The sequence below is a fragment of the Hyla sarda genome, chromosome 2 (genome assembly GCF_029499605.1).
Source record: "Hyla sarda isolate aHylSar1 chromosome 2, aHylSar1.hap1, whole genome shotgun sequence".
Lineage (NCBI taxonomy): Eukaryota > Metazoa > Chordata > Amphibia > Anura > Hylidae > Hyla > Hyla sarda.
In genome coordinates, this window is record NC_079190.1 from 435089287 (window position 1) to 435117078 (window position 27792).

The following is a 27792-nucleotide window of genomic DNA, read 5'->3' on the forward strand; positions in this document are numbered from 1 at the left end:
TTTGTAAATTACTTTTATTAAAAAATCTTAATCCTTCCAATAGTTATTAGCTTCTGAAGTTCAGTTGTTGTTTTCTGTCTAACTGCTCTCTGATGACTCACATGCCCGGGAGCTGTGCAGTTCCTATGGGGATATTCTCCCATCATGCACAGCTCCCGGGACGTGACATCATCATTGAGCAGTTAGAGAGAAAACTTCAGAAGCTAATAACTATTGGAAGGATTAAGATTTTCTAATAGAAGTAATTTACAAATCTGTTCAACTTTCCGGAGCCAGTTGAGATATATATATATGTATATGTATATATAAAAAATAGGTTTTGCCTGGAATACCCCTTTAACATCCTCTGGAGCATACAGCAGCTGATGTGTAGTTCTTTCTAGTCTGACCACAGTGCTCTCTGCTGACACCTCTGTCCATGTCAGGAACTGTCCAGAGCAGGAGAATATCCCCATAGCAAACCTCTCCTGCTCTGGAAAAGTTCTTAACACGAACAGAGGTGGCAGCAGAGAGCACTGTGGTCAGACTGAAAAGGACTGCACAACTTCCTCTGGAGCATACAGCAGCTGATAAGTACTGGAAGGATTAAGATTTCTAAATAGAAGTAATTTACAAATCTGTTTTGGGAAAAGCTGCAAAACAAAGTACAGATGCTACCAAATGTACAGAAATGTGCCTAGTAGTGAAGTGAATAGGCAGCCTTGCTCTTGGAAGCACAGCGCCCCCCCATAATCAGCTGATCGTCAGGGGTGAGGGAAGTCGTACTGCATCAGCCTTATAGTCATGGCCATTCCTAAGGATAGGATTTGTATATAAATATTTAACTGAATTCGTTTTTTGAGCACAAACAGACCCCAACTGATGCTCTATAGGAAAACACTGCAAGACCTATTTTCTAATCTGGTGTCTGAGCCCACTGATGCCTTAAATGATCCTATTAACAACAGTAGCATCAGTGTTGACATCAATTATCCTTTGGAGTTTCCCTATGTATGGGAATGTGCTTTAAGAACTTTCAGCAACCAGCATATTTTTTACAGTTTGTTTCTGGAGTTTAAAGGGGTACTCCAGAGGAAAAAAAAAATGAGTTGTCAGACATGGTCGCACATCTACAACATGCATCTTGATCCTCGGCTTCTCAGAAAAATGTATTAAACTAACAGGTCCTTAGTGTACTTTATAATCATGAAGTGCTAGCCACGCCATGGCCACCTGTAAGTAGCGGGTCCCTAACATCCCTAGCATAAAATGGTGCAGAACTCAAATGGGCACTGTCAAACACAAAAACTTGTGATATGTTGTAAAGCATGTATAACCAATAGGTTTTACAATTGCTTTCATTAGAAAATGTTCAGTATTTCATACTGAAAAAGCCAGTCAAACAACTGCCCCCCCCGCCTGCTTTTACACATACCAATCCTGCTGTGTCCATGCATCATCACCTACATCATGGACACTCTTCCTTGATTGACAGCTGTGAGCGCAGGGCTCACAACTAGAGGAAAAATCCTCCCACTGTCAGCTTGTGTCCCGCTATGGTCAGTGAGGACAAGCTGGGAGTTGTAGTTTTGCTAATGCTAGGGGAGATGTGAGCAGACAGCATACTGAGGGAGGGGGCGGAGACCTGCACAGTGAGACCACGCCCCCTCCCTTTGAGAGGAATTCAGACTAGTGAGCTAAATTAAAAGTGTAATAAAAAATAAAGGTGCTAAACACATAAAAATTAGATGTACATGGTCAGGATTAGGTGCTGAGTGATATATTAAAAAAAACTTTTTTTTTTGTTGGTTCTGACGGGTACGCTTTAAGAGATAACCCTGCTTGTGTATTGAAAGGAGTAACATTGTCCTCTGCCCAATGCCAAGATTTCATAATTTCAGATTTTGATCTCATCTCATTGTTCTGCTTTGGTGGAATGTAGAACTATTGCATTCATTGTTTGTAACATGAACTGAAATTCCTAGTCGTGCATAGCATACATAAATCTGTCGGGTGTCTTTGAAATACAAAAATGTTAGGGCCTCCCTCCATGTCCACAACTGGGGAATAATGATGTGGGTAACAAAAACCACTGCCTACACAAGGAGGGGTCTCACCAGCTCATCTACAGCCAAAGAATTTAGAAAGACTTCCTAGTTTTATCCCCAGCGTGTACAACACAGTATATTTATAGATTTTACAATAGAATTCACTATATTATTTCTCTTCATTGAACATATTCAGTTTTTCATATACAGGGAAAGTCCGAAATATCTTGTAAGGCAAGTTTGGGTTTATCATGACCTGGAGATACCACTGGGGGGCTGCCAACTCTGAGATGAAGTTCTCTTGGCTTGAATGCATAATTTATTCTTTATATGAATCTATAAAGAATCATGACAGATTGGTATTTGCATTAGAAGGCAGCACATATGATGGATCCTGAAGGGCTTGCTGAGTGTGTCCCCAAGTGGCTCGGAAGAGGGAGACATTTTCTTACCAGGGACCAGCCTACATCTGCTGAAAGAAGCCTTGCAAGCTATGTTCCATCATGTAGAAATACAAAGTGCAAGTTTTGCAGTACAGACTAAAGTAATGTTGATGTTGTTCAACGCACACAGCTGCCAGGCTATTTTAAAATTTATTTGGGTTGGCCCACTTTACGTGTACCAGATTTGTTGCCGAAAATGTTATGAGCAGGTGATTAGGTGATTCCATTGCACTAGTCAAGCTTTGATCCCTTAAGGACCAAGCCCATTTTGACCTTAAAGGGGTACTCCCACCCTAGACATCTTATCCCCTATCCAAAGGATGTCTGATCGCTGGGGACCCCCGCAATATTGCATGCGGCACCCACCTGTTTCTTGTCCGGAAGCGCTAAAGGGTCTGGGTCGCGACCACGGTAACAGAAGTCTGTGATGTCAGGACTCTGCCCCCGTGTGACGTCACGCCCCGTCCCCTCAATGCAAGTCTATGGGAGGGGGCGTGACGGCCGTCACGCCCCCTCCCATAGACTTGCATTGAGGGGACGGGGCGTGACGTCACACGGGGGGCAGAGTCCTGACATAACGGACTTCCGTTCCCGTGGTCACGACCCAGACCCTCCAGCGCTTCCGGACAAGAAACAGGTGGGTGCCGCATGCAATATTTGGATAGGGGATAAGATGTCTAGGGTGGGAGTACCTTTTTAAGGACCAGAGCATTTTTTGCACATCTGACCACTGTCACTTTAAGCAATAATAACTCTGGGATGCTGCCTCTGATGCCGCCGCTGCCTCCTCCCCTTGCCTGCTGCCGGTCACCGCTGCCTGTGCAGGTCCCAGGTATGTGCCACCGGTCCCCGCATCTTCCCCCGCTCTGCCCGGACTTCAAGGGGTGGCTAGAGCACGGGATCTGAACTTTAACCCCCCAGTCAGCTGAGATACTGTGATTGGTCCACAGGGACCAATCACAGTGATCACTGACCAGGACCATTCACACATGGTCCTAGGGGGGCTTGCAGAAATTGTCTCCCGCTGGTAACAGCACGGGTTAACTGAATGACTTATATAAACGTCAGGATGCGCGAACTACCAGCATAAGCTGATGTTTATATAAGTCATTCTGCGGGAAGGGGTTAAAGTATTACTGAAATGTATGCAAACTATTGAATGTTGTCCTGACATGTCAAAAGTTTAAATTGCATGTCTCAGTCTTAGCTGGGTGAAGCACACAGCTGCATGCTTCACTCCTCGGCCAGCTGTCTGGTCTGACTGATGTGCTCCTTTATAGTCTATGAAGCACATTAGTTGGATTGGGTTGCCAGCTGGGATTGAGGCAACCACTGAAGTGAGTCAAGCAGAAAAAAGCTGCAATCAATGGAATATAGTTGCTGGAATAACACAAACAAGACCTCAAATTCCATCAATGGATGGACCGGACGAGGCTGCAGGAACAGCTTGGGGCGCTCAGAGGCTCTGTCTGAAGAAGTCTGAAGTCGTCTGCTGAGCAGTGAGTGCAGGATTCTTTGTAGTGCATTGCACTTACTCTTTCGGATACATTCTTTGGTCTACATTTATTTCCTAGCACCACCGGACTACGACACGATTTACCTTGACCTCACAGCCTGAGTACTGACCTGCATCCATTGAGCGCACACCATTAGGGTAGATAGCTGTGCCGCCTTATTTCTACATGTATTCCTAAGAACATAACACAAATGATTAAAAACCTGTACAATAGCAGTGCCTGCCATATAAAGAACCTTACACCAGGGCATACGTTCCCCACCGTACATTTTGCTTTATTAGGCTTTGTGTGGAGTCATGTCTAAATAACATGTCAATCTATATACAGTGGTCCCTCAACATACGATGGTAATCCGTTCCAAATGGACCATTGTTTCTTGAAACCATCGTATGTTGAGGGATCAGTGCAATGTAAAGTATAGGACAGTGGTCTACAACCTGCGGACCTCCAGATGTTGCAAAACTACAACACCCAGCATGCCCGGACAGCCAACGGCCGCTCCGGACCGTCACCGCTAGTCACCGCTGCCCTGGATGTCCCCCTCGACGCTCCGGCAAGGCCTTTGCTTCCCCGGCATCCTCGCTCTCTGTCGCCGCCATCACGTCGTTACGCACGCCACTCCTATTGGATGACGGGACGGCGTGCGCAGTGACGTGATGATGACGATGAACAGCGCCGACAATGCAGGGGATCCTGAAGAGGACGCGCCGGAGCCCCGAGGACAGGTGAGTGATCGTCAGCGGACCACACGGGGCCCCGTAAACGGCTATCCGGTGGCAGCTGAAGCTGTCAGCGCTGCCGGATAGCCGTTTATGCGATGGCCCCCGATATACAAAAGCATCGTATGTTGATGCTGCCTTCAACATGCGATGGCCTCTGAGAGGCCATCGCATGTTGAAATTATCGCGGGGCCATCGTAGGCCAGGGGGTCACTGTACTTTACTAGATATTGCATGTCAGGGTTTCTCAGTTCCAGCAGTTCTGATTGTCAGCAGAGGCTGCTTGTACATGGCAGTGATATGGACGCCATTTTGCATCTATACTATGGCCACAATACATCCTATGGTCTGCACCAAACTTAATCACTATAGAACCCGTGTGAAGGGGCCAATTCCTAGCTATAGCACAACTAACTTGGTTAGAATTAGTCACTTAGACTAACCATACTGTTTGTAGGGTGCATGTTATGTACACTGCATTTAGCAAGTCTTTAGACCTTTTCACCTTTATTTTTTTTTTACATTTTATGTTGTGGCTTTGTGCTAAAATAAGTTCCTCTCCATAAATCTGCACTCAATACTTAAATGGGCTTTGTCATTAAAACTAATTTTTGCTATTGCGTAGAAGTTTTCTTTTCAATAAGATTTTGAGTATTTTCAGGAAATATAAAACATGTAAGCAAAACAGTTACGTCACTATAAGTGGTATATGTGATTGAATACAATAAAACTGATAGTCAGCATATGGAATCGTAGACTAAGTTAGAGTTTAACTCTAAGAAGAATAATGATGTAGTACTATATAAAGCAATACAGAACCAAACAGAACTAAAAGAGGAGCATTTCTTTTAAGAGGTATATATGTCGCCAATGACACCTAGTATGAAATGTCAGCATGAAGACAGCCACAGTTCCAGAAGTGGGCACATTATGGATTGCGTAGAAGTTTTCTATGTTTTATTTGTGTTTTAAAAAAGCTGCCACTAGATGTCTCCCTACTTGTCCAGAGCACATTTCCCCCATCTCTTGCACAGACTTTGGCTCCTTCTGGCCTCTGAGAGTCCATCGTATGTTGAAATGATTGTATGTGGGGGCCATTGTAGGTCGGGGGGGTCACTGTATACATAAAAAGAGAAGGACTGACTCATCAACGCCCAGCCTAAACCCTTGGACCTAGAAAGCTGAATTTTTTCACAGGTGTTGTTTTTAAGACGTAGACGAGGAATAAGAGAGGATTTTTTTAAATTCAACCCTTAAGGGGGTGAAAAAGGTGTTGAAATTTTGTATGGAAGTCCATCATTTTTGAAGCTAGAAGCAGGAAACTTAGTTTTTAGGCTAACAATTAGAGATAAAGAAATACGTGTTTTAACGTTTTCTAAAATTCCACCCCTGAAGGGGTGAAACGGGGGTTCGAAGTTTGTATGAATTAACCGCTTGCCGCAGAACGCTGGGTATACCCGGTGCTGCGGCGCGGGAGGGTTATGAAGCGAACTCAGGAGCTGAGCTCGCGTCGTACCCGCACGGTCCCAGCTGCTATCAGCAGCCAGGATCCGTGGCTAATGCCGGACATCGCCGTTCCGGCATATGTCTGGAATTAACTCTATAGACCCGGCGATGAAAGAATTCGGGTTGTTATGATGCCCGTAGACATTACCCAGAGCGGCCTCATTACTATAGGATCGTAAAAAGTAGATCCATGTTACCCCAAATTTTACTCGAGCGAAGCCGCGGGCAAAAGCTAGTATTTTATAAAAATGCTTAAACGATCAGTGTATCAATATCTAGTATTAGGGGATGCTCAGAGTAAAAACACACAGTGTTGGCCACATGTGGCCAAAATGCGTCAGTCAATTAGCACATTTGCTGGCAAACTTGTGTGCTGAATGACTGTCACATTCCGGATGCAAGTAGCCAACAACTTAGGTGCTTTCACCCCTTCTTGTCCAGCTTTTGATCAAGTTTTGTGATTCAGTTGATGAAGTCAAAGCAAGGTCTTTATCATAGTGGGCGAGAGAGAGAGAGAGAGAGAGAGAGAGAATAAGTCAGCTCCTACTTGCAGTGTAACCGGCTGTGGCTACCAACAGCGATTCTGATCATTTCACGGGGAACATGAACTTACTGCTTTAAACATTGTCGTGTCCAGCTACAGCTTACAATTATTGATGAATCACAAGTGCCAGTGGCTGTACTGCATATGAGAACACACTAAAGCACAGAGACTACTTCTCTTTCTTAAATTAAAGGGGTTATCCACCATGAGGTGATTTTAGTATGTACCTGGCAGACAGTTATGGACATGCTTAGGAAGGATCTGCGCTTGTCTTGGGGATAAATGGCTATCTTGTGAGATTACCATAATACTGTGGCTAGCTTTTGGTGACCTGGTATTTCCTGTTTGAGTTTCCTTCTTTGCCTACAAATCCCATAATTCAATTTTCCTCCCTCCCACACATCAGCCACCCCACCCATTGAAACATAAATGAGCTGCATCCATTCAAAAGACCTGTGGTTTTCAATCAAGGTGCCCACAGCTGTTGCATTAGTTTCAGATTGATCTCTCTCCCACCAAGCGATCCCTCCACCCATTGAAGCAGACAGGCTCCCTGTCATCAGCTGACTAGTGATGTCAGGTCTTGGCCTCATTGCAACCTGGGAAAAATCTGAGACAACAGTCATGTTGTATGCTGTTAAAAATAAATATTGGAGCGAAAATCACAGAATTGTGAGAAAACTGTCACACACAGGTACAGACACTATATTATGAACTACACTAACATTACAGCCCCCTGTAGCATAGTCAAATAAAAAAAAATCCTGGAATATCCCTTTAAGCTTAAACACTGCATAAAAAAACCCAAACAAAACCTGAATTGGTAAGAGCCATCAAGGTTGCCTGTATTTCTTGGTTAACAAGGGTTCAGCTGCCTTGTACCATGTTATTGTTATGAAGCAGCTAAAAATAGATTCTGGAACCTAATGTTGGTGAAGACCCATAGGTCTTGTCTGGATTAGTTTGTTTCACCACTTATATATTGTTATACTGTAGGAAAAATGTAGCAACCTGCGTGAAATCTATTTTGTCTTAACCCTTGGGAAAGGTTAATGAGATAATCACTTCCTCAAATGTGCCAGCAAATTGACCATTATCATAGATCGTGCTACCTGTAAGATTACTGACACCATCACGTGTTCTGCCCAATCTCCTAAATCCATCAGGAAACCATGGTTATTGTAGCGTGCACCAGTACATGTATGTGAGCTCTGTGCTGCGTGCTGCGGGGTGTATGAAGAAGAGCAGCTTGTATCATTCAACTCTTTCTTTTGTTTGTGATAAGCCACGGAGTGTACAGTGCATCCAGAAAGTTTTAAGACCTATTTGCTTTTTTCACATTTTGTTATGTTGCGGCCTTGTGCTAGAATAAAAAAATACATGGTAATTTAAAAAAAAAAAAATTGCAAATGTATTTAAAGGAAATTTCTCATGCACATAAGTATTCATACCCTTTCCTATGATACTTTAAATGTACTTCTAGCGGCCTTATTTTGTCTGTAATGTTTATATACCTTGACTGGAGTCTCCTGTGGTAAAGTCAATTGGACATAATTTGGAAAGACACAGCCCTGTATATATAAGGTCTCACAGCAGACAATGCATATCAGAGCAAGACCGATAAGGTGGAATGACCTGCCTGTAGAGTTTTGAGACAGGATTGTGTAGAGGCATAGACCTGAAGAGAGATACAAAATAATGTCTGCTGCACTAAGAGCTCAATGGCCTCCATAATTCTTTAAATGGACACTGTCACCAACCTTATTTTTTTATATGTTGTAGTACCTATGTACTACAACATATCTGTAATATATATATATATCCATTATTTATTTTTTGTTTAAAATATTTAATTTTACATTTGAAAACCGGCCACTAGGGTTCTCCCTTTTAGTGGCCGGCTGCAGCCTGACGTGACATCACGACTGAATTAGGACTGATGCAATCGGTCCTAATTCAGTCAGCCTGCGCTCGCTCCTTGCCTGTCAATCAGACACAAGCGCTGTGAATGCCGGGCTGCCCGCATTGGCTCACTGGCCTTGCGCACAGCCCGCCCCCAGCAGGGATATCTTGCACGGCAGGTCAGCAATGCTCCTATACTCCTCCTCCCTGGGTAGCACATGATTTTCTAAACAGGGAGGAGGAGACCCCAGAGCAGCCTACCGGGCTATTGGCTGCTCATCTATGCGAGCTCCCGACAGGAGCTTAACATACAAGAGATGAGGGCGGAAGTCGGTGCCCAGTGTCAGTGACGTCGCGCCTGCTGGGGAAGTTGGCTTCCGGCAGAGCTACAGCCGGCAGCAGCAGAAAAATAAATTTCTAAGGTAAAAAATAGTTTTTAAAAGGCAGGGAGGGGGTTAGGGATAGATTAGCAATAGGTAGGGACGGAAACATTTTTTTTTAGATGGTGGGAGCTACTCTTTAATTAAAGAACATTGGAACAACCAGGACAGTTACTTGATCTGGTTTCTCTACCAAACTAAGTACCTTGGTAAGAGAATATACCCAGAACCTAATGGTCATTCTGGCTAGAAAAAAGCCTTTCCTCTGTAAAAAACAAAACAAATGAAAGCCTACATGGAATTTGCAAACACCTGAAGGTCTATTAGACTATGCGAAACAAGATTCTCTGGTCTGATGAAACCAAAATTCAACTTTTTGGCCTCATGTTTTAGAGTCATGTCTGAACGAAACCAGGCACTACCCCTCTCCTGCCCAATACCATCTCCAATACCAGCCTCATGCTGGGACAGGGAGACTGAATAAGACAAGGCCAAAGATTCACTTTCCAACAAGACAATTACCCTAAGCACACAGCCAAGACAAGGCATAGGGGACTTAGGGACCATACCGCCCAGTACTAGCTGCATCTTTCCGCGTCGATATGTGCAGAACAGCCGGAGGACATGCTCTAGAAATGTACTTTTAAAGTCTACCTGTCAAATCTTTAAATCTGACAAAAGTATTGTTTGGGACTACCGGTTCTGGCATGGGCATGTGAGGAGCTCTGAGCCAGAGCTCCCGCACCTCGGACCTCATACCCGCACCGCACCGAGTACAAGGAGGGTAACTTATCTGCCCACCCAGCTAACGGAGGCTCCGGAGCACATGGGAGGAGCATAGATCCGGGTTGTGCTGTGCCAGCTGCTACGGAGGCTGTAATCTCCAGCAGAGCCTGCGCAGCTTGCAGGACGGGGCCGCCTTGCCCTGCTTCAGCCATGCTACATAGAAGACCGAGCAGTCTCTCCCTCAGCCTGGGTCACGTGCCCCACTTGTACACTGTGCCATTCCCACTTCAGCACAGGGGGGATTTGCTGTAACCCTAAGTAGTGAGGACTCAGGATCCCTCCACTATATCTCCCCCTGACAAAAGCGTGCTCTCTGCCTCTCCTACCTTCTCTCTTATGAACCGTTACTTAAGTAAAGGGGCTACACATGTGGGGTCCCCAACAATGACACCTCCCTCCACAATTACTTAGATGCATGCTACTGTATTTGACCCAGTGACTTCCAAGGGCACACAGTCCCAAAAGGTTGCCATGGACATTGCCAACAGCCAGACGCTGTTCACCCCTGAAGAGGAGGCACAGGTGCCTCTTTTACCAATGCAATCCCCCCCCCTTGGTGGGGGCCTCTGAGATCTCCTCTTCTCCCTTGGACCTCCAGACATTGGCAGCAACCTTGGTTAAGCCGATTGCTCCTACTATACAGTCAACCTTGGAAAACACCATGCGCTCCACATTAACACAGATACAGGTGGATCTGAGCGCTCAATTGAGCTGTCTGGATGAGGCGGAACAATGCATTATTGCTCTGGAAGATGAAAATAGTGGACTTGCTACCAGACTTCGCCAAACTGAAACAGATCTCTGCTATGTAAGCGAAAAATTGGAAGACCTGTAAAACAGATCATGCCGTAATAACCTGCATTTTGTGGGGGTCAGTGAATTCCTCCTTCCCTCTGATCTCCAGGACTTTTGTGAAAGCGACCTGCCCAAAGCTATGGGACTCACGCACAAATGTAGGGTGGAGAGGCCCATCGAGTGGGACGGCCACATACGACATCATCTGACCGCCCCAGGCAAGTAATCTTCAAATTATTGGATTACAATGATAAAGTGGAACTCCTGAGGGCTTATAGAAAGCGCTCTTCCCCGCTTACTTTCCGCAACAAGAAGTTGTTGATCTTTGAGGACTTCTCTGCTGACGTTGCTAAGCGTCAGAGGGCTTATGGTAAAGTCTGCACTGAACTGTTCAAAGCAAAAAAACTTTTCCAGCTCCAGTATCCAGCTACTTTGAAAGTATTCCATCCAGATGGATCCTTCTCTTCCTATCAGACTCTGGTCACGGCAGAGGCCGCCCTGCAAGAATTCCTGAGAGACTCAACCCGCCTCACCCGCTCTCCCTCTCATCATTCTCCACCACCCAGAGACCGGGGTGACACATCTCCTCTCTCTTCAAAGAGAATCGGGGGAAGAAGACCCATCGCCCTGGCGCTGCGGATGCTTGTCCCAAGAAATTCAATGGAGACAGGAGTATGCAAACATAGATCCCTTGGCAGGGACCACATTATTGGAAAAAAATAATAAATGCGGGGTACAGATTACGCGTTTCGAGGGAAGCACCCTCTTCATCAGGTCTGATCCTCTTCTTACCATGATCCTGGCTGATCGTCTGGCCAGGTTTTCTCCCTCTCTTGTCGGTGACCATCAGGTGGGATTCTTGAAAACCCGCTCGTCGTTCACAAATATTAGAAAGGTACTGGCAGTAATGGATAGTGTTCGGGGCCAGTCCCTGACAGCCACCCAACCAGCTTTGCTCACTTTAGATACCAAAAAGGCTTTTGACAATGTGCGTTGGGACTGGCTGAGACTGGTCCTGTCCAAATTTTGGATTACGGGACAGTTTAGCTCCTTCATAGACGGCCTTTATGATGGTCTTACAGCTAGGGTGTATACGCCTTGTATCCTGTCCACCCCCTTACATTAGCGAAAGGCAGACGCCAGGGTTGCCCCTTATCACCCTTACTGTTTAACCTGGCGATTGAGCCTTTGGCCTGTTATTTGATCTCTTCGGATGTCTACAGGGGCATAGCTGTGGGCACCCAGGAGTTCAAATTATCCATGTTTTGCCGATGACATGCTTCTCTGTTTTAGTCCCTAAAGTTCTTACCTTCTTATCCTATGTCGGGAGTTTTACGGGGCGGAGTACCCCTTTAAAAGTAATCCACATTACAAATACAGGCAATAAACATTCTCATTGTCATGTCTGAAAAATATTTATCATGCTAGGCTTTGTTCAGAGCCACAACAATTGACAAATTTGACATTTCCCATACAACCCCCCACATACACATTCAAAACAAACCCATAAAATACTTTGTTTCAATATTTATATTCCCACCAGATTGTATAAAGCCATTTGCTGTGCACTTGAAACGTCATGAACATTGTTCTTAATTTAGCTAATGGTAATTGAGCAATTGTGAGTGTTCTTGGCAGTGTTTCTCATTAGCAGTGCTAAATGCTGGTTCACACTGGAAAATCCAGCTTTACTACATATAACCCCAGGCTTGTTCTTTTGGTTCTACGATATTTCCTCCAACCTTATCACAAGGTTTGCTTCTGTATTTACAGCTACTGTGCAGTAGTTCATCTCTTCCTGGACTAAATTAAAGAATTTTTTTTTACTGACACTTAAAAATTATTCATTGGTTTACAATATATATATATATATATATATATATATATATATATATATATATATATATAAATATATAAATATAATAGTGTGGGTAGGATTTGCTGCTAAGGCACAAAAAAGCTGGAGGGTTCCCATGCTACCTCTGAAAACATTGCAGCCTTGTATAGGAGAGGCTCTCTTTACTGAACTATATGGGGTTTAATGGAGGCAGCCAAGCCTGCTTTAAAACTAAAGGGGTTATCCAGGAAAAAACTTTTTTTTTATATATCAACTGGCTCCAGAAAGTTACACAGATTTGTAAATTACTTCTATAAAAAAATCTTAATCCTTTCAGTACTTATGAGCTGATGAAGTTGAGTTGTTCTTTTCTGTCTAAGTGCTCTCTGATGACACGTGTCTCAGGAACCACCCAGTTTTGATGACACGTGTCTCGGGAACCACCCAGTTTAGAAGCAAATCCCCATAGCAAACCTCTTCTACTCTGTGCAGTTCCCGAGACAAGCAGAGATGTCAGCAGAGAGCACTGTTGTCAGACAGAAAACAACAACTCAACTTCAGCAGCTGATAATTATTGAAAGATATTGAGATTTTTTAATAGAAGTAATTTACAAATCGGTTTAACTTTCTGGAGCCAGTTGATATAATAAAAAAAAAGTTTTCTTGGACTACCCCTTTAAGGTATGGCCATCAGGGTGAGTAGGTGTGGGAAGTCACCTACGTCTTCCAAGTGATAAAAGGACCATGGCTTGTGCTCAATGTGCCTTCACTATAATCCTGAAGAACACAATTACCCCGTAGGCTAGAAAAGCCCAAGGTACAAAAATCCCTATAATAACTGACTACCTAAAATTGAACTTTTAATGTATTGAAATAAAAAGTAAACCAGTAATTATGACTGTTAAAAATGTGTCACTATATCCTGAGTGATGAATTATAGAAAAAAAGATGTAGTCCGGCACGGCTAGACTAAGGCATATGGCAACTGGTGTAGTGTGGGTAACTCTGGAGTTCCTGGTGTATGACATTGGGTGCGATGGTGCATAATCCGACAGCGTGTATGAGCAATAGCGATAAGAAAGACAAGGATTGCACTCACCATCCAACGATTTTTATTCCATAATGTTGGGCATGACAGGCTGATGGAGGCCTGAGTGATCACTCTTTTTAGTGGATAGCCATCCACATTTTATAGTCTGCAGGGACCTGTCTAGTGCCACCACTAATAGTACTCATTTGTATATGTCAAGACCATGGTATCAGGAATATAGTGTACATGCAGTTCAAATCAGAACTGCCCCCCCTCTACATTTTCTGGTGAAACAACACCGTTATCAGGAGGAAACAATGAGGCAATGATTTCTCCCCAGATGGAAGCCTCAGATCTTCACTGCAGAACAGGCTATAAAGACATTGGCCCTGATTTACTAAGAGTGTTGTGTAGGTTTCTTTGTGGGTTTTAATTCCCTACAAATATATTTCCACGGTATTTACTAAGGTTTCCCTACATTTTGCACTTTTCCCTACATTTTGCTTTTTTTTTTTTTTTTACACATGCTCTGAGCTGTGGGGTTTTCCAGAGCTCATATCTACCACATTTTCTGTGGAAACCTTTTCGGCGACCATATCCCCTTTTCCAGATGGCCACGTCTCTTTTTCGTTTTTTTTTTTTTCAATTCTGGCGCAAATTCTGGCACAGACAGAATTTCTGGTGCACAACCTGACAAACATGTTGGGTTCACAACAGTAAATCAGTGCCACTGTGGCATCTTTTTTTTTCTTTATTGCCATGAAGGTACATAGCTCCAGGAGGACACACCACCTTCCCTCGTTCAATTTCTTGTGTCCTGAGCTTTGTCAAAGCCAAAGAGTGGACTATCTAAAAAGGGCCGAAGGCCAAGGGAAGGTCATGTGTCCTCCTAAAGCATCACTGTTAATCTCAGGTGCCACCATATACAGTCAACGTGTACCCCAGAGGTATCGGCACCAAGTTAGTTCTGGTGTTATTACCGCTCTTCTTTGGTATGCTTCACAGTAAACGGAGCCTTGGTTTCCTGTTTCATGCAGCATGTTATGTGGTCTATCCCAATAGTTCGGGATGTGTAGCAAGCAATGTAACACACGAAACAGAAACCCCCACTGTCATTGAAAAATAAGCCTTCACATGTATGTAACATAATTTGGTGATTTAAGTTGTCTAGTGACTGTTCTCCTTATAAAAATAAACATAAATGATTCCCCCTCTGCTGTTGCTCATAGAAAACACTGTGCCTATTGTAAGTAAAAGGGGTTTAGACAGCAATGTTCTACCGAATAAATGGGATCAGGTTATTTCAGTGAGCATCCTGGCATAGACACAGGCATCCTGGGAATTCATTTCATTTAAGTTGGATCAGATGGAAATGAAGAGTCAAAATCCTTCACTAAGAATAAATTGGCAGCAGCCTATGACTATTGGCATCAGGCTTTCATGTTTTGTTTGCTTAACACAATAGTAGCCGTCCTATTTACCTGCAATAAAATCAAAGTAAGGGCTGGATGTAGGGGGATATATATATATATATATATATATATATCACAAATATCTATATAAAATGTCTGTATAGAGGAAGAATGGTGTGGTTAACCATAGTAACCAATCAGATTGTATTTTCATTTAGTTGAGGCCTTTTTAACCCCTGAAGTTCCACAGGTTTTTTTCATTTTTGCACGCATATGAGGGCTTGTTTTTTGCACCACCAATTGTACTTTGTAATGACATCAATCATTTCACCACAAAATCTATGGTGAAACCGAAAAAAGAATCTTTGGGGGGCAAAATTTAAGAAAAATTGCTATTTCTTGGGGGCTTCCAATTCTACACAGTGCACTTTTCTGTGAAAATGACACCTTGTCTTTATTCTTTAGGTACATACGATTAAAATGATACCCAACTTATATAGGTTTAATTTGTTTTACTTCTTTTTTTAAATGATAACTATTTGTACGAAAATTTGCATGTGTAAAAATGTCTTCTTTTTACCCCTAAAACTTTTTTTTTATTTTTCCACTTACAAGGTGGTAAGAGGGCTAATTTTTTTTGTTGCGGTGATCTAAAGGTTTTTTGGTACCAATTTTGGAATTGTTTTTTTATTCACGTGTACGCCATTGACCGCGCGGTTTATTTAACATTATATTTTTATAGTCTGGACATTTATGCATGCATCAGTACCACATATGTTTATTTTTGTTTACATATATTTTTTTAAATGGGAAAAGGGGGAGGTTGGTTTAAACTTTTCTTAGGGAAGGTGCTAAATCTGATTTATTAACTTTTTTTTTTTTGTCCCCATGGGTGGCAGAGGGGTGTAGAGGAGTGTACATGGGTGGCATAGAGGTGTAAAGGGGGTGTACATGGGTGGCAGAGGGGTGTAGAAGACTGTACATGGGTAACGGGGGCGTCGGGGGTGACAGGGGTGGACAGGAGTGACAAGGTGGTAACAGGGGTGACAAAGGGACAGAGGGGTGTACATGGGTGACAAGGATGTGGTCAGAGGGGTGGACAATGGGGGGTGAACATGGGTGACACGGGAATGGACAGGGATGACAGTGGATGGACACGGGTGAGAGGGGGGGATGGACATGGGTGAGAAGGGGGGGGGGGGTGGACATGGTACAGTACCTTAAGCAAGCCATTTTTCCTCCCCGTTCTTCTCCTCTCCGGCAGGGCACTGACTCAGGGTTCTGGCAGGGCAATCATTCACTGCACCGCAAGGGGGAGGGGATGCTGGGGCACGGGTCACTACAGCGGCCCAGCGCAGCTTCCGCATACTTCCCCTCTCTGGGACGCAGGGGGGAGGGGGAAGCTAAGGGGCGCTGGGGGACGAAGGGGGACGCTGAGGCCTAGAACAGCAGCCCCTGATCATGTGACTCCTCCTCTTCCATGTGACTGATCACATGATGGTGACCTCATTGCAGCTCCTGTAAGCACACTGCTCCTCTATCTGATACAGCCTCAGGCACACGCACAGCGCACACAAACTTCCCTCCCCCCTGCGGCACCAGGGAGGGAAATAAAAAAAATTAAACATTTTGACAGCAAAATGCCGCGGCACCCCGGTTGGGAATCACTGCCCTACACTATACATCATACCACACGCTACACTAACATTTCTGCACACACTAAGCAACAAAGTCAAAGCAAAGTATTACAGATAGGGATAGGGCCATTGGGATTGGAAAAGAAAGGGGGTAGGGAGGGGAGATCAAAGGCCCGAAACTTTATTAAGAGAAAAAACCACACAAGGTGGAGGGGGAAGGAAAGGGATGTTACTCCTCCTCATCCTCGGCGTCCGGACTGTCCCTGATGGAATAATTTTCACCAGTACAGAAAAGAGTGTTAGTTGGCTCAGTAAGAGACCTTCAACATTGTTCCTGGGTGGTATTATTTCTCCTTGCTGAGACCATCACCTGGCGTAAGGAGTTTTACAGGCAATGCTCCCTGGGAAAAGATATAAACATTTTCTGTCCCCCACAAAAAAAATAAAACTCTCTCTCAATACATTTGCAGGTAGCAAGCCTGTATGCCAATTTCTAAAATGGCTAAAATTCCTAGTCATCTATCAAGACTCTTTAACTGGTTTTGTAGACTTATAGGGAAGCTACTTACCTACTTTTCTTTCTTTTTCGAGCTAATTAGCATATATATTTTCCCAGGGAGCATTACTGTAAGAATCCCTATGCCACCTGGCAATCTCCACAAGAAGAAACAATACTCAATGTTGGTAGCCTGTGTTACGTAAAGTATCGGTATTGTGCATTCTTTAGATGCCAGGTCAGTAACACACCATAGTCCACCTTCTACTTCACCGCACAATTGGTGGGAAAAATGTGAGAACTAATGGGATTCTCAGAATGTAAAGTACTGGAATATAGAACATAAAAGCAGTCACTGGAGGTGTTTTGTACAGTCTATTAATGATTAACCAAAGCTGAAGTCAAGTGTTTAAGCCCAGGTTCCTGTGATTTGTGTGACAGATCAGAATGCCATGTAACATGGTGGAAGCCACTTTCCTGTGTGAGGCCTCCTTCAGCTATCAATGACGTCTTTTCTTCTGTGTCTGTCAGTGAGATACATTCCTGTCTCAATAATTATGGGATGTTGTCATAGTCAGTAATACATATAGTCGTCTGGGAGAGAACAAGACAGGTAGCTCCACCATTAAAGCTAGAACTTGGCTTCTAGTCCTGGGTAAAGTTGTCAGAATATAATCTTGTGGAGTAAAATGCAAATAGTTAGGTGGGAATGTTCATAGTGAGAAGTAGTTTGCTAGTGATATGTAAACTAAACAGTTAATAATTTGAAGTACAAAATATGTTAAAAAGAAGTAAAAAAGAAGACAAGAGATTGTTCTACTTGATATTAATCTGAATCCGAGAAAAGGAGAACTAGTGATCTAAATTTTAAAAATGGAAAAAATGTGTGGGATTGCCGCCAATAATTGTTTAATTAACAGGTGTCTTCTAGTTAAGTTTTATGCAGAAGCAGTATAATCTATGATGTATATCTGGTGTACAGTGCCTTGCAGAAGTAATCATCCCCCCTTGCCTTTTTTCGTATTTTGGTGCCTCACAACCTGGAATTAACATGGAGTGTTTGAGAATTTGGATAATTTAAATTCTGACCACAGATTTTCCATTGGATTGAGATCTGGGCTTTGACTTGGCGATTCCAACACATTTACATGTTTCCCCTTAAACCACTCAAATGTTGCTTTAGCAGTGTGTTTGGGGTCATTGTCCTGCTGGAAGGTCAACCTCTGTCCTAGCCTCAAATCATGTACAGAGTGGTACAGGTTTTGCTCAAGAATATCCCTGTATTTAGCACCATCCATCTTTCCCTCAACTCTGACCAGTTTCCCAGTCCCGGCTGGTGTTCTTTGGGTGATGTGATGTGTTGGGTTTGCGCCAGACATAGCGTTTTCTTTGGCCGAAAAGTTCAATTTTAGTCTCATCAGACCAGAGCACCTTCCTCCATACATTTTGGGAGTCTCCCACATGCCTTTTCGCAAACTCAAAACGTGCCTTTTTGCTTTTAGCTGAAAGTAATGGCTTTCTTCTGACCACTCTGCCATAATATTACCAAAAAATTCCCAAGGATTCCAGGGCAAAATTCCAAACAACCTCCTTTAGGGGTCTCCCCCCAAAGGGTAAGCCCTAAACTAGAAATCCCCCTTAAAAAGTAAAATCTTTATTAATTATTCATATTAAAATTCTTAGACCAAACCTATTAAACAAATGTGTTTTAAAATTCCAGATTGCGTTCCTGATTCGGTTAGCACATCCAAGGTAATGCTACTCTGTGTTTGCCAATATATGCGATTGCTCTGGATGCGCTTTATCACTATGTTGATTAATGCATAGGTCTGATATTAAAATAGATCTCAATTAGCCCCCCCCCGACGTTTCGTCAGCAACGCTGACTTTCTCAAGGGAATCAGCTAATGGCGCATAGCCATAAAGCCCAACTCTGTGGAGTGTACGGCTTTTTGTCATCCTATGTACAGATCCTCAAGTCTCTGCAGTGGAACTCTGCAGCTCCTCCAGGGTTACCTTAGGTCTCTGTCTCCCTGATTAACACCCTCCTTGCCTGGTCCATGAGTTTTGGTGGGCAGCTGTCTCTTGGCAGGTTTGCTGTTGTGCCATGTTCTTTCCATTTGGTTATAGATTTGATGGTGCTCCTGGGAATCATCAAAGATTTGGATATTTTTTAATAGCCTAACCCTGACTTGTTCCTTGGTCTTCATGGCAGTGTTTGGTTACTGATGCCTCTTGCTTAGGTGTTGCAGCTCCTGGGGCCTTTCAAAAAAGGTGTGTATATGTAATGACAGATCATTGCACACAGGTGGACATCATTTCACTAATTATGTGACTTCTGAAGGTAATTGGTTGCACCAGAGCTTTTTATGGACTTCCTAACAATGAGTACATACGCACATGCCAATTTTCTGTTTTCTATTTCTAAATATTAGTTTTCTGTATATATTTTTCTCATTTCACTTCACCAGCTTAGACTATTGTCTTCTGATCCATCAAATAAAATTCAGATTAACAAAACATTCAACTTTAATGGACACTGTCAGATAAAAAAAACTTTTGATATGTTGTAAAGCATGTATAACCAATAGGTTTTGCAATTGCTTTCATTAGAAAATTTTGAATATACTGAAAAAGCCAGTCCAATTATCCCCCCCCCCCTGCCTTCTGGAATGCATTCAGTTTTTCTCTGTACACTGCTTCGCCCTGGACGTTTTGGAGGGGGAGGGGCTGTACACACTGCAGACTCATGTGAAGAGAAGGGGAGGGGCAGGAAGACTGCTGCCGGGCTCTCACTGATGTCTGCTGTGTGAGAGAAACACATTGCATTGCAGACAAAAAAGTAAGTGTCCCTGCATGTATGTGTGTATGGGTGTATATCATTGTGTCTATCTAATGTGTATGTGTGAGAATATATGAAGCCTGTGTGTGTGTGTAATAAAGGGGGACTACAATCATATCCTCCAGCTGTTGCAAAACTAAAACTCCCAGCATGCCTGCATAGCCAAATAATGTGTGGGTATGCTGGGAGCTGTAGTTTTGCAACAGCTGGAGGCACCCTAGTTGGGAAGCACTGGACTGAGGAGAAGGAGGGGGAAGAGGGAGAGTGGTTATCACAGTGAGGGACCCGCCCCCCTGCTTCTGGTGGACAAAATTAATGTAGTTCAGAAATAAAGCTAATTCTGAGAGAAATGTAGGTCATAAACACATTAAAAAGTACATGTACATGATCAGGATGAGATACTGAGCAACATATAACAGTTTTTTTTTTTTTTGAGTGATCTGATGGGTACACTTTAAGGCTGTAATGTACCAAAATACAAAAAATGTCAAGGGGGTGAATACTTTTGCAAGGCACTGTATAAGGATGGATAACTTCTTGTAATAAACAGATCTTTGCTCAGAGCATTCTGTATTACCCAGCTTTCCTGTGTATTCTCTAATGTTAATGACTGGCCAGTCATGCCTTAATTTGGACCCACACAGGTGACCCGTAAATGGATGATATCCATATCACTAAAGGGGTTAAACTCATTATGTATCCATAGGATATGCCTTAAAGGGGTTAAACTTATTATGTATCCACCATAGGATAAGTCCTAAAAATCTGGCAGGGATCTAACCACATGAACCCACACGGATCCATGACGTTACAGATCACCATAAGGACACGCTGATCCCTTGAATGAAGTAACGGTTGAGTTTGCACGCTACCACTTCATTCATTCTTCATGGGACCGCTGGAGATAGCGTATGGCCTATTTCTTGGCAAAGATGTTGGGGTGAATAAATAAGGGCTTAAATATAATGAGTTTAACACTGTTCATAGTTTTGTAACATCATTTTTAAAGAATTATTCAAAGAATTATTCAAAGAGTTATTTTTTGTCTGTTACAAAGGATAAATAAGAGAATATATGGGATAATAACAATTGTTTTATATTCTATAGTGACCTCAGATTACTTCTCATATGGCACTCTCCATTGGCACAACCATCTTCCATTGAACCTGTTCAGCTACTTTGCTGGTGTCAGCCGACTAATGTTGTATGTTGGCAGCTGCTTACAGTGAATGAAAGGAAACATGACTTTATTATAATAGCCAAAATACAAGAAGCAGTTAAAGCCTTGATTCATTCAACAACAGTAATTCTGTAATTGTTCATTAGACTTGAGCTTTGACTTTAGAACAAAAGAGACAATAAACTTGTCCGGAGTCTAGCAGAAGAAAGATGCTTTTGTAGGCCCTCGTGTTTTGTGGATGCAATGTTAATCATGTTATGGTTTTGTGTTTTCACAGAATATTGATATAACAAACTTCAGTAGCAGTTGGAGTGATGGCCTGGCTTTTTGTGCCCTGCTCCACACGTATATGCCAGCTCATATCCCATACCATGAACTCAACAGCCAAGATAAGGTATGTTCTTTTTCAGTTTTCACATCTTTTCTTTATATAGTTACCATATGTGAAAGCATTAAATAGGCACTGCCAGATCCAAAAACTTTTAATATGTTGTTACTGATGAAAATTAAAGACCTTTTGTAATATGGTTGTTTAAAATGTTTTGAATATTTAATAAAGTAAACGGCTCCTGAAAATCCCACCACTAGGGGGTCCCCATACCTACTGGGACACTAATCAGTCCTGCAGCAGCATCAGGCTTGTCCATGAGTCATGAACAAGAGATGAGTCATGGACAAGGCTGCATGAGCAGACACATTAATCACCTCCCACCACCACAAGGAGGACACGCCTCCTTCCCTGAGAGGATTTCTAACACTGTGAGCTAATAAAAATAGGTATTTTTAGAATAACTATAGGTGATAGAGGCAAATAAAATAGATGTACATGGTCAGGATTAGGTACTGAGTAACATATACATTTGTTTTTTGTGGGATCTGACCAGTACGCTATAAATAAAAACATACCACCCATTGCATCTGTTACCTATGAATGATGCATACAAAATATTCAACTCATCTATTTTTCCATTTTTTATACGTATTTATTTAATTATTTATTGGAAGATTTTTTCTTTTTCTTGATAACTTATTTAGCATGTTCACAAAGAACCATGTTTATGAAAACTGTATAAATGCATACAGAATGTCATGTGGCTGTCTATTATGTAGCTGTAGGGTGTGTGTAGGGTGTGTGCTGCCCTTTGGTGCTTTATTTAGCTTAAAGGGGTTCTCCGGTGCTTAGACATCATATCCCCTATCCGCAGCTGTCACGCCCCCTCCCATAGGCTTGAATTGAGGTGCGGAGCGTGACATCACAAAGGGGCGGAGGCGTGACATCACACGCCGTCGGCCCTGTGGTCGCCGGTAATCAGACCCGGAGCGAACACGATCCGGGGACTGATTATAAATGGGGTGCCGGGTTCTAAGCACCGGAGTACCCTTTTAATGTGGCCACAGACTTTCAATGGTTGTAGGCCAGTGAATGTTCAAGATCTCACAGCCTTGACAGGACCGGACCAAATTATTTTGTATGACCCCCGGGCCCAACGTTCCCCACCCCTGCTATAGATGTTTAATTAAGACTTAAAATAACACATTTAAAAATAATCATGCATGCAAGACTGCGCTTTCTATTATTTCCAAAAATAACCAACTTTATTACAAAAAAGGATCTCACAAATACCACAGGTGTATAGCTGTGCTATCTATGTGATGTCTTTTCTGTAATAAAGTTGTGACCAGTGCACACTCCACCTTCTAGACCAGTGGTCTTCAACCTGCGGACCTCCAGATGTTGCAAAGCTACAACTCCCAGCATGCCCGGACAGCTGATGGCTGTCCGGGCATGCTGGGAGTTGTAGTTTTGCAACATCTGGAGGTCCGCAGCTTGAAGACCACTGTTCTAGACTGTCACCTAAACCTTTTAACATACCTGCACTGTGTGTATATAGTACGTGTACACTCATGCAGGTTATTGAGTCACTTTCTGATTAAATATTTTCACCCATTTACCCTATAAGAACATATCAGTTTATCTAATATCCATTTTCCTGCTAATACAGAAAAAAAGTTTGGAATGACTAAAATGTAAAGGAACAGATTTGCTTTTTGCTAAGAAAAAACGTAGGAGGGCTTTTTATATGATCCCTGCCCAAATGGCGAGACACCTTTTTTATTTTTTAATAAAAGGCTGCCCGCAGGCCGGTGCCCATGTGATTATATGCTTAATGGAAATGAAACACAATATTTGCCGAGGGGATGTGTGCTTAGCCAGTCATATTTTCCATCTTCTGGCCATGCGCTGTGCATTTTGCAGGCTTGTATTTAATATTATTTAAAGTGTTCTTGTGTTCTGTGGCAACTGAAATGAACAATCAGGAGGATTTCTCAACTGGAAGAATACATGCAGCAGCAGGGTTGCATAAATGCAGAGGCATAGATGGATATAAATATAAAAAAAGAGCATGTGTGTCACCGAGGATAGATCCACGTGGACAGGTAGAACACTAAAACACAGGTCACATCTGCTTCAAAGTTCTGTAAGGAGGGCGTCACAAATATAATATAATATTCAAATAATATATAATGTTAATGATCCTGTACAGTGAAACCTGGCTGTGTCTTGCGGGGTTAAAATATTAGATCACACCCCCACTCCCCATTTTTACGGTGTAACTATTCACTGCTCCCTGTGGAAGACCGCCCCCCCATCCTTTCCCCTGTTACCTTCTACTCTCCTCTCCTGTTTGTTGAACCCATAGACAGCATACACAGACTTACTGTGTATCTTCCAAGACCGGGAATGACTCCTATTGGCTTAGAGTCCTGATGATGGCACCAAAGGTCCTAGAAGATCCAAAGTAAGATCCAAAATAATTGCAAACCAGCCCTACAGCCACTGGCATTGGGGCACAGATATATCCCTCCTTTTTGTGTGTGTGTGTGGGTATATATATATATATATATATATATATATATATATATATATATATATATATATATATACGGTATGTGTGTAATCTAAATCCTGTTCACTGAGACCAATATTACCACTATTACTAGTATACATAGCAAGAAGATTGCAGCCAGTGACCGGAGCGGGACATTCGAGGCACCGCGGGAGTGCAGGGGGTATGTAAAGTTTTTCTTTTTTTTTTTCATATATAATGTAGAATGGGCATGCTAATAGAAAAACAAAACCCTCCATCTGGATAATCCCTTTAAGCCCCCTGTGCTCCATATACATCACACCAAGACTATATAACACCACCATGCCATGAGTAAATAACGCCACCATTCAGTGATTCAGGTAAAAACAACTATAGGAATACCAATATTGGCACCATACTGAGGCTTGATACACATACAATATATCAATATCAGATAGCACATGTTGGCCTGTAGAGTGTCACCACAATCAGTGCTGGGGAAATGAATATATTTCTGATCAGACAAATTCAGAGGCAGAATAGTCTTTTCTGTTAGGGTCTATTCACATGTACAGTATCCTGTGCATATTTGATGCAGAGGATTTGAAAATGCAGAATTGAAGCTGTGTTCAATTAGTCTACATTGAAATCTGCAGCATAAAATCTGCAGCTTCAAATTCTGGGGAACAAATATGCGCCATGATGTCTACAAAACCTCGGAGTTTGCAAAAAGGAAACAAAATAATACATTTTCACACTGCAATACAGCCAGGGAACCTCCATACCAGAGAGCACCCATAAAAGTCAGCCAGGGAACCTCCATACCAGAGAGCACCCATAAAAGTCAGCCAGGGAACCTCCATACCAGAGGGCACCCATAAAAGTCAGCCAGGGAAGCTCTATACCAGAGAGCACCCATAAAAGTCAGCCAGGGAACCTCTATACCAGAGAGCACCCATAAAAGTCAGCCAGGGAACCTCTATACCAGAGAGCCCCCATAAAAGTCAGCCAGGGAACCTCTATACCAGAGAGCACCCATAAAAGTCAGCCAGGGAACCTCTATACCAGAGAGCCCCCATAAAAGTCAGCCAGGGAACCTCTAAACCAGAGAGCACCCATAAAAGTCAGCCAGGGAACCTCTATACCAGAGAGCACCCATAAAAGTCAGCCAGGGAACCTCTATACCAGAGAGCACCCATAAAAGTCAGCCAGGGAACCTCTATACCAGAGAGCACCCATAAAAGTCAGCCAGGGAAGCTCTATACCAGAGAGCACCCATAAAAGTCAGCCAGGGAACCTCTATACCAGAGAGCACCCATAAAAGTCAGCCAGGGAACCTCTATACCAGAGAGCACCCATAAAAGTCAGCCAGGGAACCTCTATACCAGAGAGCACCCATAAAAGTCAGCCAGGGAACCTCTATACCAGAGAGCACCCATAAAAGTCAGCCAGGGAACGTCTATACCAGAGAGCACCCATAAAAGTCAGCCAGGGAACCTCCATACCAGAGAGCACCCATAAAAGTCAGCCAGGGAACCTCTATACCAGAGAGCACCCATAAAAGTCAGCCAGCTGGCACTATCTTGGTAGTGCACTTTATTCTCACAGAAGCCAAGTGGGTAATGCTGAGTCTTTTAATCCCACAGAAGTTAAAGCGCAGTTAAAGAGCCACAAGTTAACGTTGCATTTCAGAGTGTTAAAATGTATCTCTAGCATTCTTTTTCACATTCTTCTATGATACCTTCTATCATTTTATCCATCAAGCGGAATTCAAGCAGAATTTTCATGCGGAAATGAAGAGGAATGAAGGCTATTTAATTCAACTTTTCTGAATTCCACTTGCATTAGCCTATAATTTCATTTGACCTGAACATTTTTCAAATAACAAAATATATCCCCACAATGTCTCTGGCAACTTTAATCAAATATTAACACGTGACTACCGTATTTTCCGCCCTATAGGACACACCGGCATATAAGACAAGATAAAATCTAGAAAAAAAAAGATTCTGAACCCAACAGTGAACTTCAACCTGCAGACCTCCAGATGTTACAAAACTACAACTCCCAGCATGCCCGGACAGCCGTTGGCTCTCCGTCGCTGTCATCACGTTGCTACGCACGCCGCTCCTATTGGATGACGGGACGCGACGACGTGATGACGTCGAAGGAGAGCGCCGGCCAAGCAGGGGATCCTGGTCCGGAGCAGACACCGAGGAGGCAGGTAAGGTCCCTCCCGGTGTCCTGTAAGCTGTTCGGGACGCCGCGATTTCACCGCGGCGGTCCCGAACAGCCCGACTGAGCAGCTGGGTTAGTGTCACTTTCCCTTCAGACGCGGCGGTCAACTTTGATCGCCGCGTCTGAAGGGTTAATACAGGGCATCACCGCGATCGGTGATGTCCTGTATTAGCCGCGGGTCCCGGCCGTTGATGGCCGCCGGGACCGACCCGATAGGTGTATATTCGCCGTATAAGACGCACCAACTCCCCCCCCCCCCCCAGTTTTGGGGAAGAAAAAGTGCGTCTTATACGGCGAAAAATACGGTAATTTTGTGTCCATGAGGCTTAGTGCTCTTTTCATAATTAAAACATGGCCAATATGTTTTATATAAGGCCAAGAACAGATTTGCATTTTACTAGTAAGTCCCTTCCTTATTCTTTCTTATAAAATGCTGACAATGTGAACACAGATTTCATGGCTAACCTGTCACCGATTGCTGTGTTAGTCCTTTTTATTTTAATATTTAATCTACAATAAAAAATAGAAAGGCTAGAGAGCGCATTCATAATAAAATTATGAACATCTATACTTAGGTTATTACATTGACAGCAGGCTTTGGCACAAAGGGTTTTCCTTTGTTACAGGACGATTATAAATTTACATTGGTATTAGTGGAATTTTTTAAAATGAGCCTTAGCAGATATGTAACATTTAAAATTTACATATTTTACTATGACTATTAACTTAGTCAAAAAGAGTAGTACTTGCCCATGGGAACCAATCAAATTCAATCAATTTCCTAAATTGCACTGGAAAAATAAGAGGCAGGACAGCTTCGGATTGATGGCTATGAACTGCACCTCTACCCTTTTTGTTTTCCCAAAATTTTTCTTGCCATGAACCATGCACTCATTCGTTGGCAGCATTATTCTGACAGCAGAAATGCAGTATTGCCAGCCAAATTTCATGGCCATTTGCCACCAATCTCCTCCAGTGTTAAAGGGGTTATCCAGGAAAAAACTTTTTTATATATATCAAATGGCTCCAGAAAGTAAAGCAGATTTGTAAATTACTTCTATTAAAAAATCTTAATCCTTTCAGTTCTTATGAGCTGCTGAAGTTGAGCTGTTTTTTTTCTGTCTAAGTGCTCTCTGATGACACCTGTCTCGGGAACCGCCCAGTTTAGAAGCAAACCTCTGCTTGTCTCGGGAACTGCACACTGTTGCCAGACAGAAAACAACAACTCAACTTCAGCAGTTGATAATTATTGAAAGGATTAAGATTTTTTAATAGAAGTAATTTACAAATCTGTTTAACTTTCTGGAGCCAGTTGATATATACAAAAAAGTTTTTTCATGGAATACCCCTTTAAGTAATAGTCAGGGGCCAGTGGAGAATAACACTTCATATCAGGGATATCAGGGACTAGAGGAGGATGCAGAAGGTAGGAACTAGAGCTTTGCATCGGGATTGGGATCTCGTGGGACCCACAGGACCCAATAAAAAACTTGTGGATGTGGGCAGTAATGAGGTTGTCGTGGGCGGTCACAGAACATACAGCTGGTCCAGCAAAATCCCACACAGTCCCACAAATCTCTGAGTTGCCACAGGGGGCTGTTGAATTGGCACAAGGAGGTGATGAAATGACC

General features: G+C 43.0%; 1 protein-coding gene across 6 annotated transcripts in view; it reads left to right on the forward strand.

Moving 5' to 3' along the window:
- SPECC1 (sperm antigen with calponin homology and coiled-coil domains 1) overlaps positions 1–27792 on the forward strand; it is a 417974-nt gene that overhangs the window by 370801 nt on the left and 19381 nt on the right. For all 6 annotated transcript variants that reach the window (XM_056559145.1, XM_056559144.1, XM_056559146.1 and 3 more), the window contains one exon: positions 21331–21447. In XM_056559145.1, coding sequence (XP_056415120.1) covers positions 21331–21447 — 117 coding nt within the window. The remainder of the gene's footprint in view (positions 1–21330; positions 21448–27792) is intronic.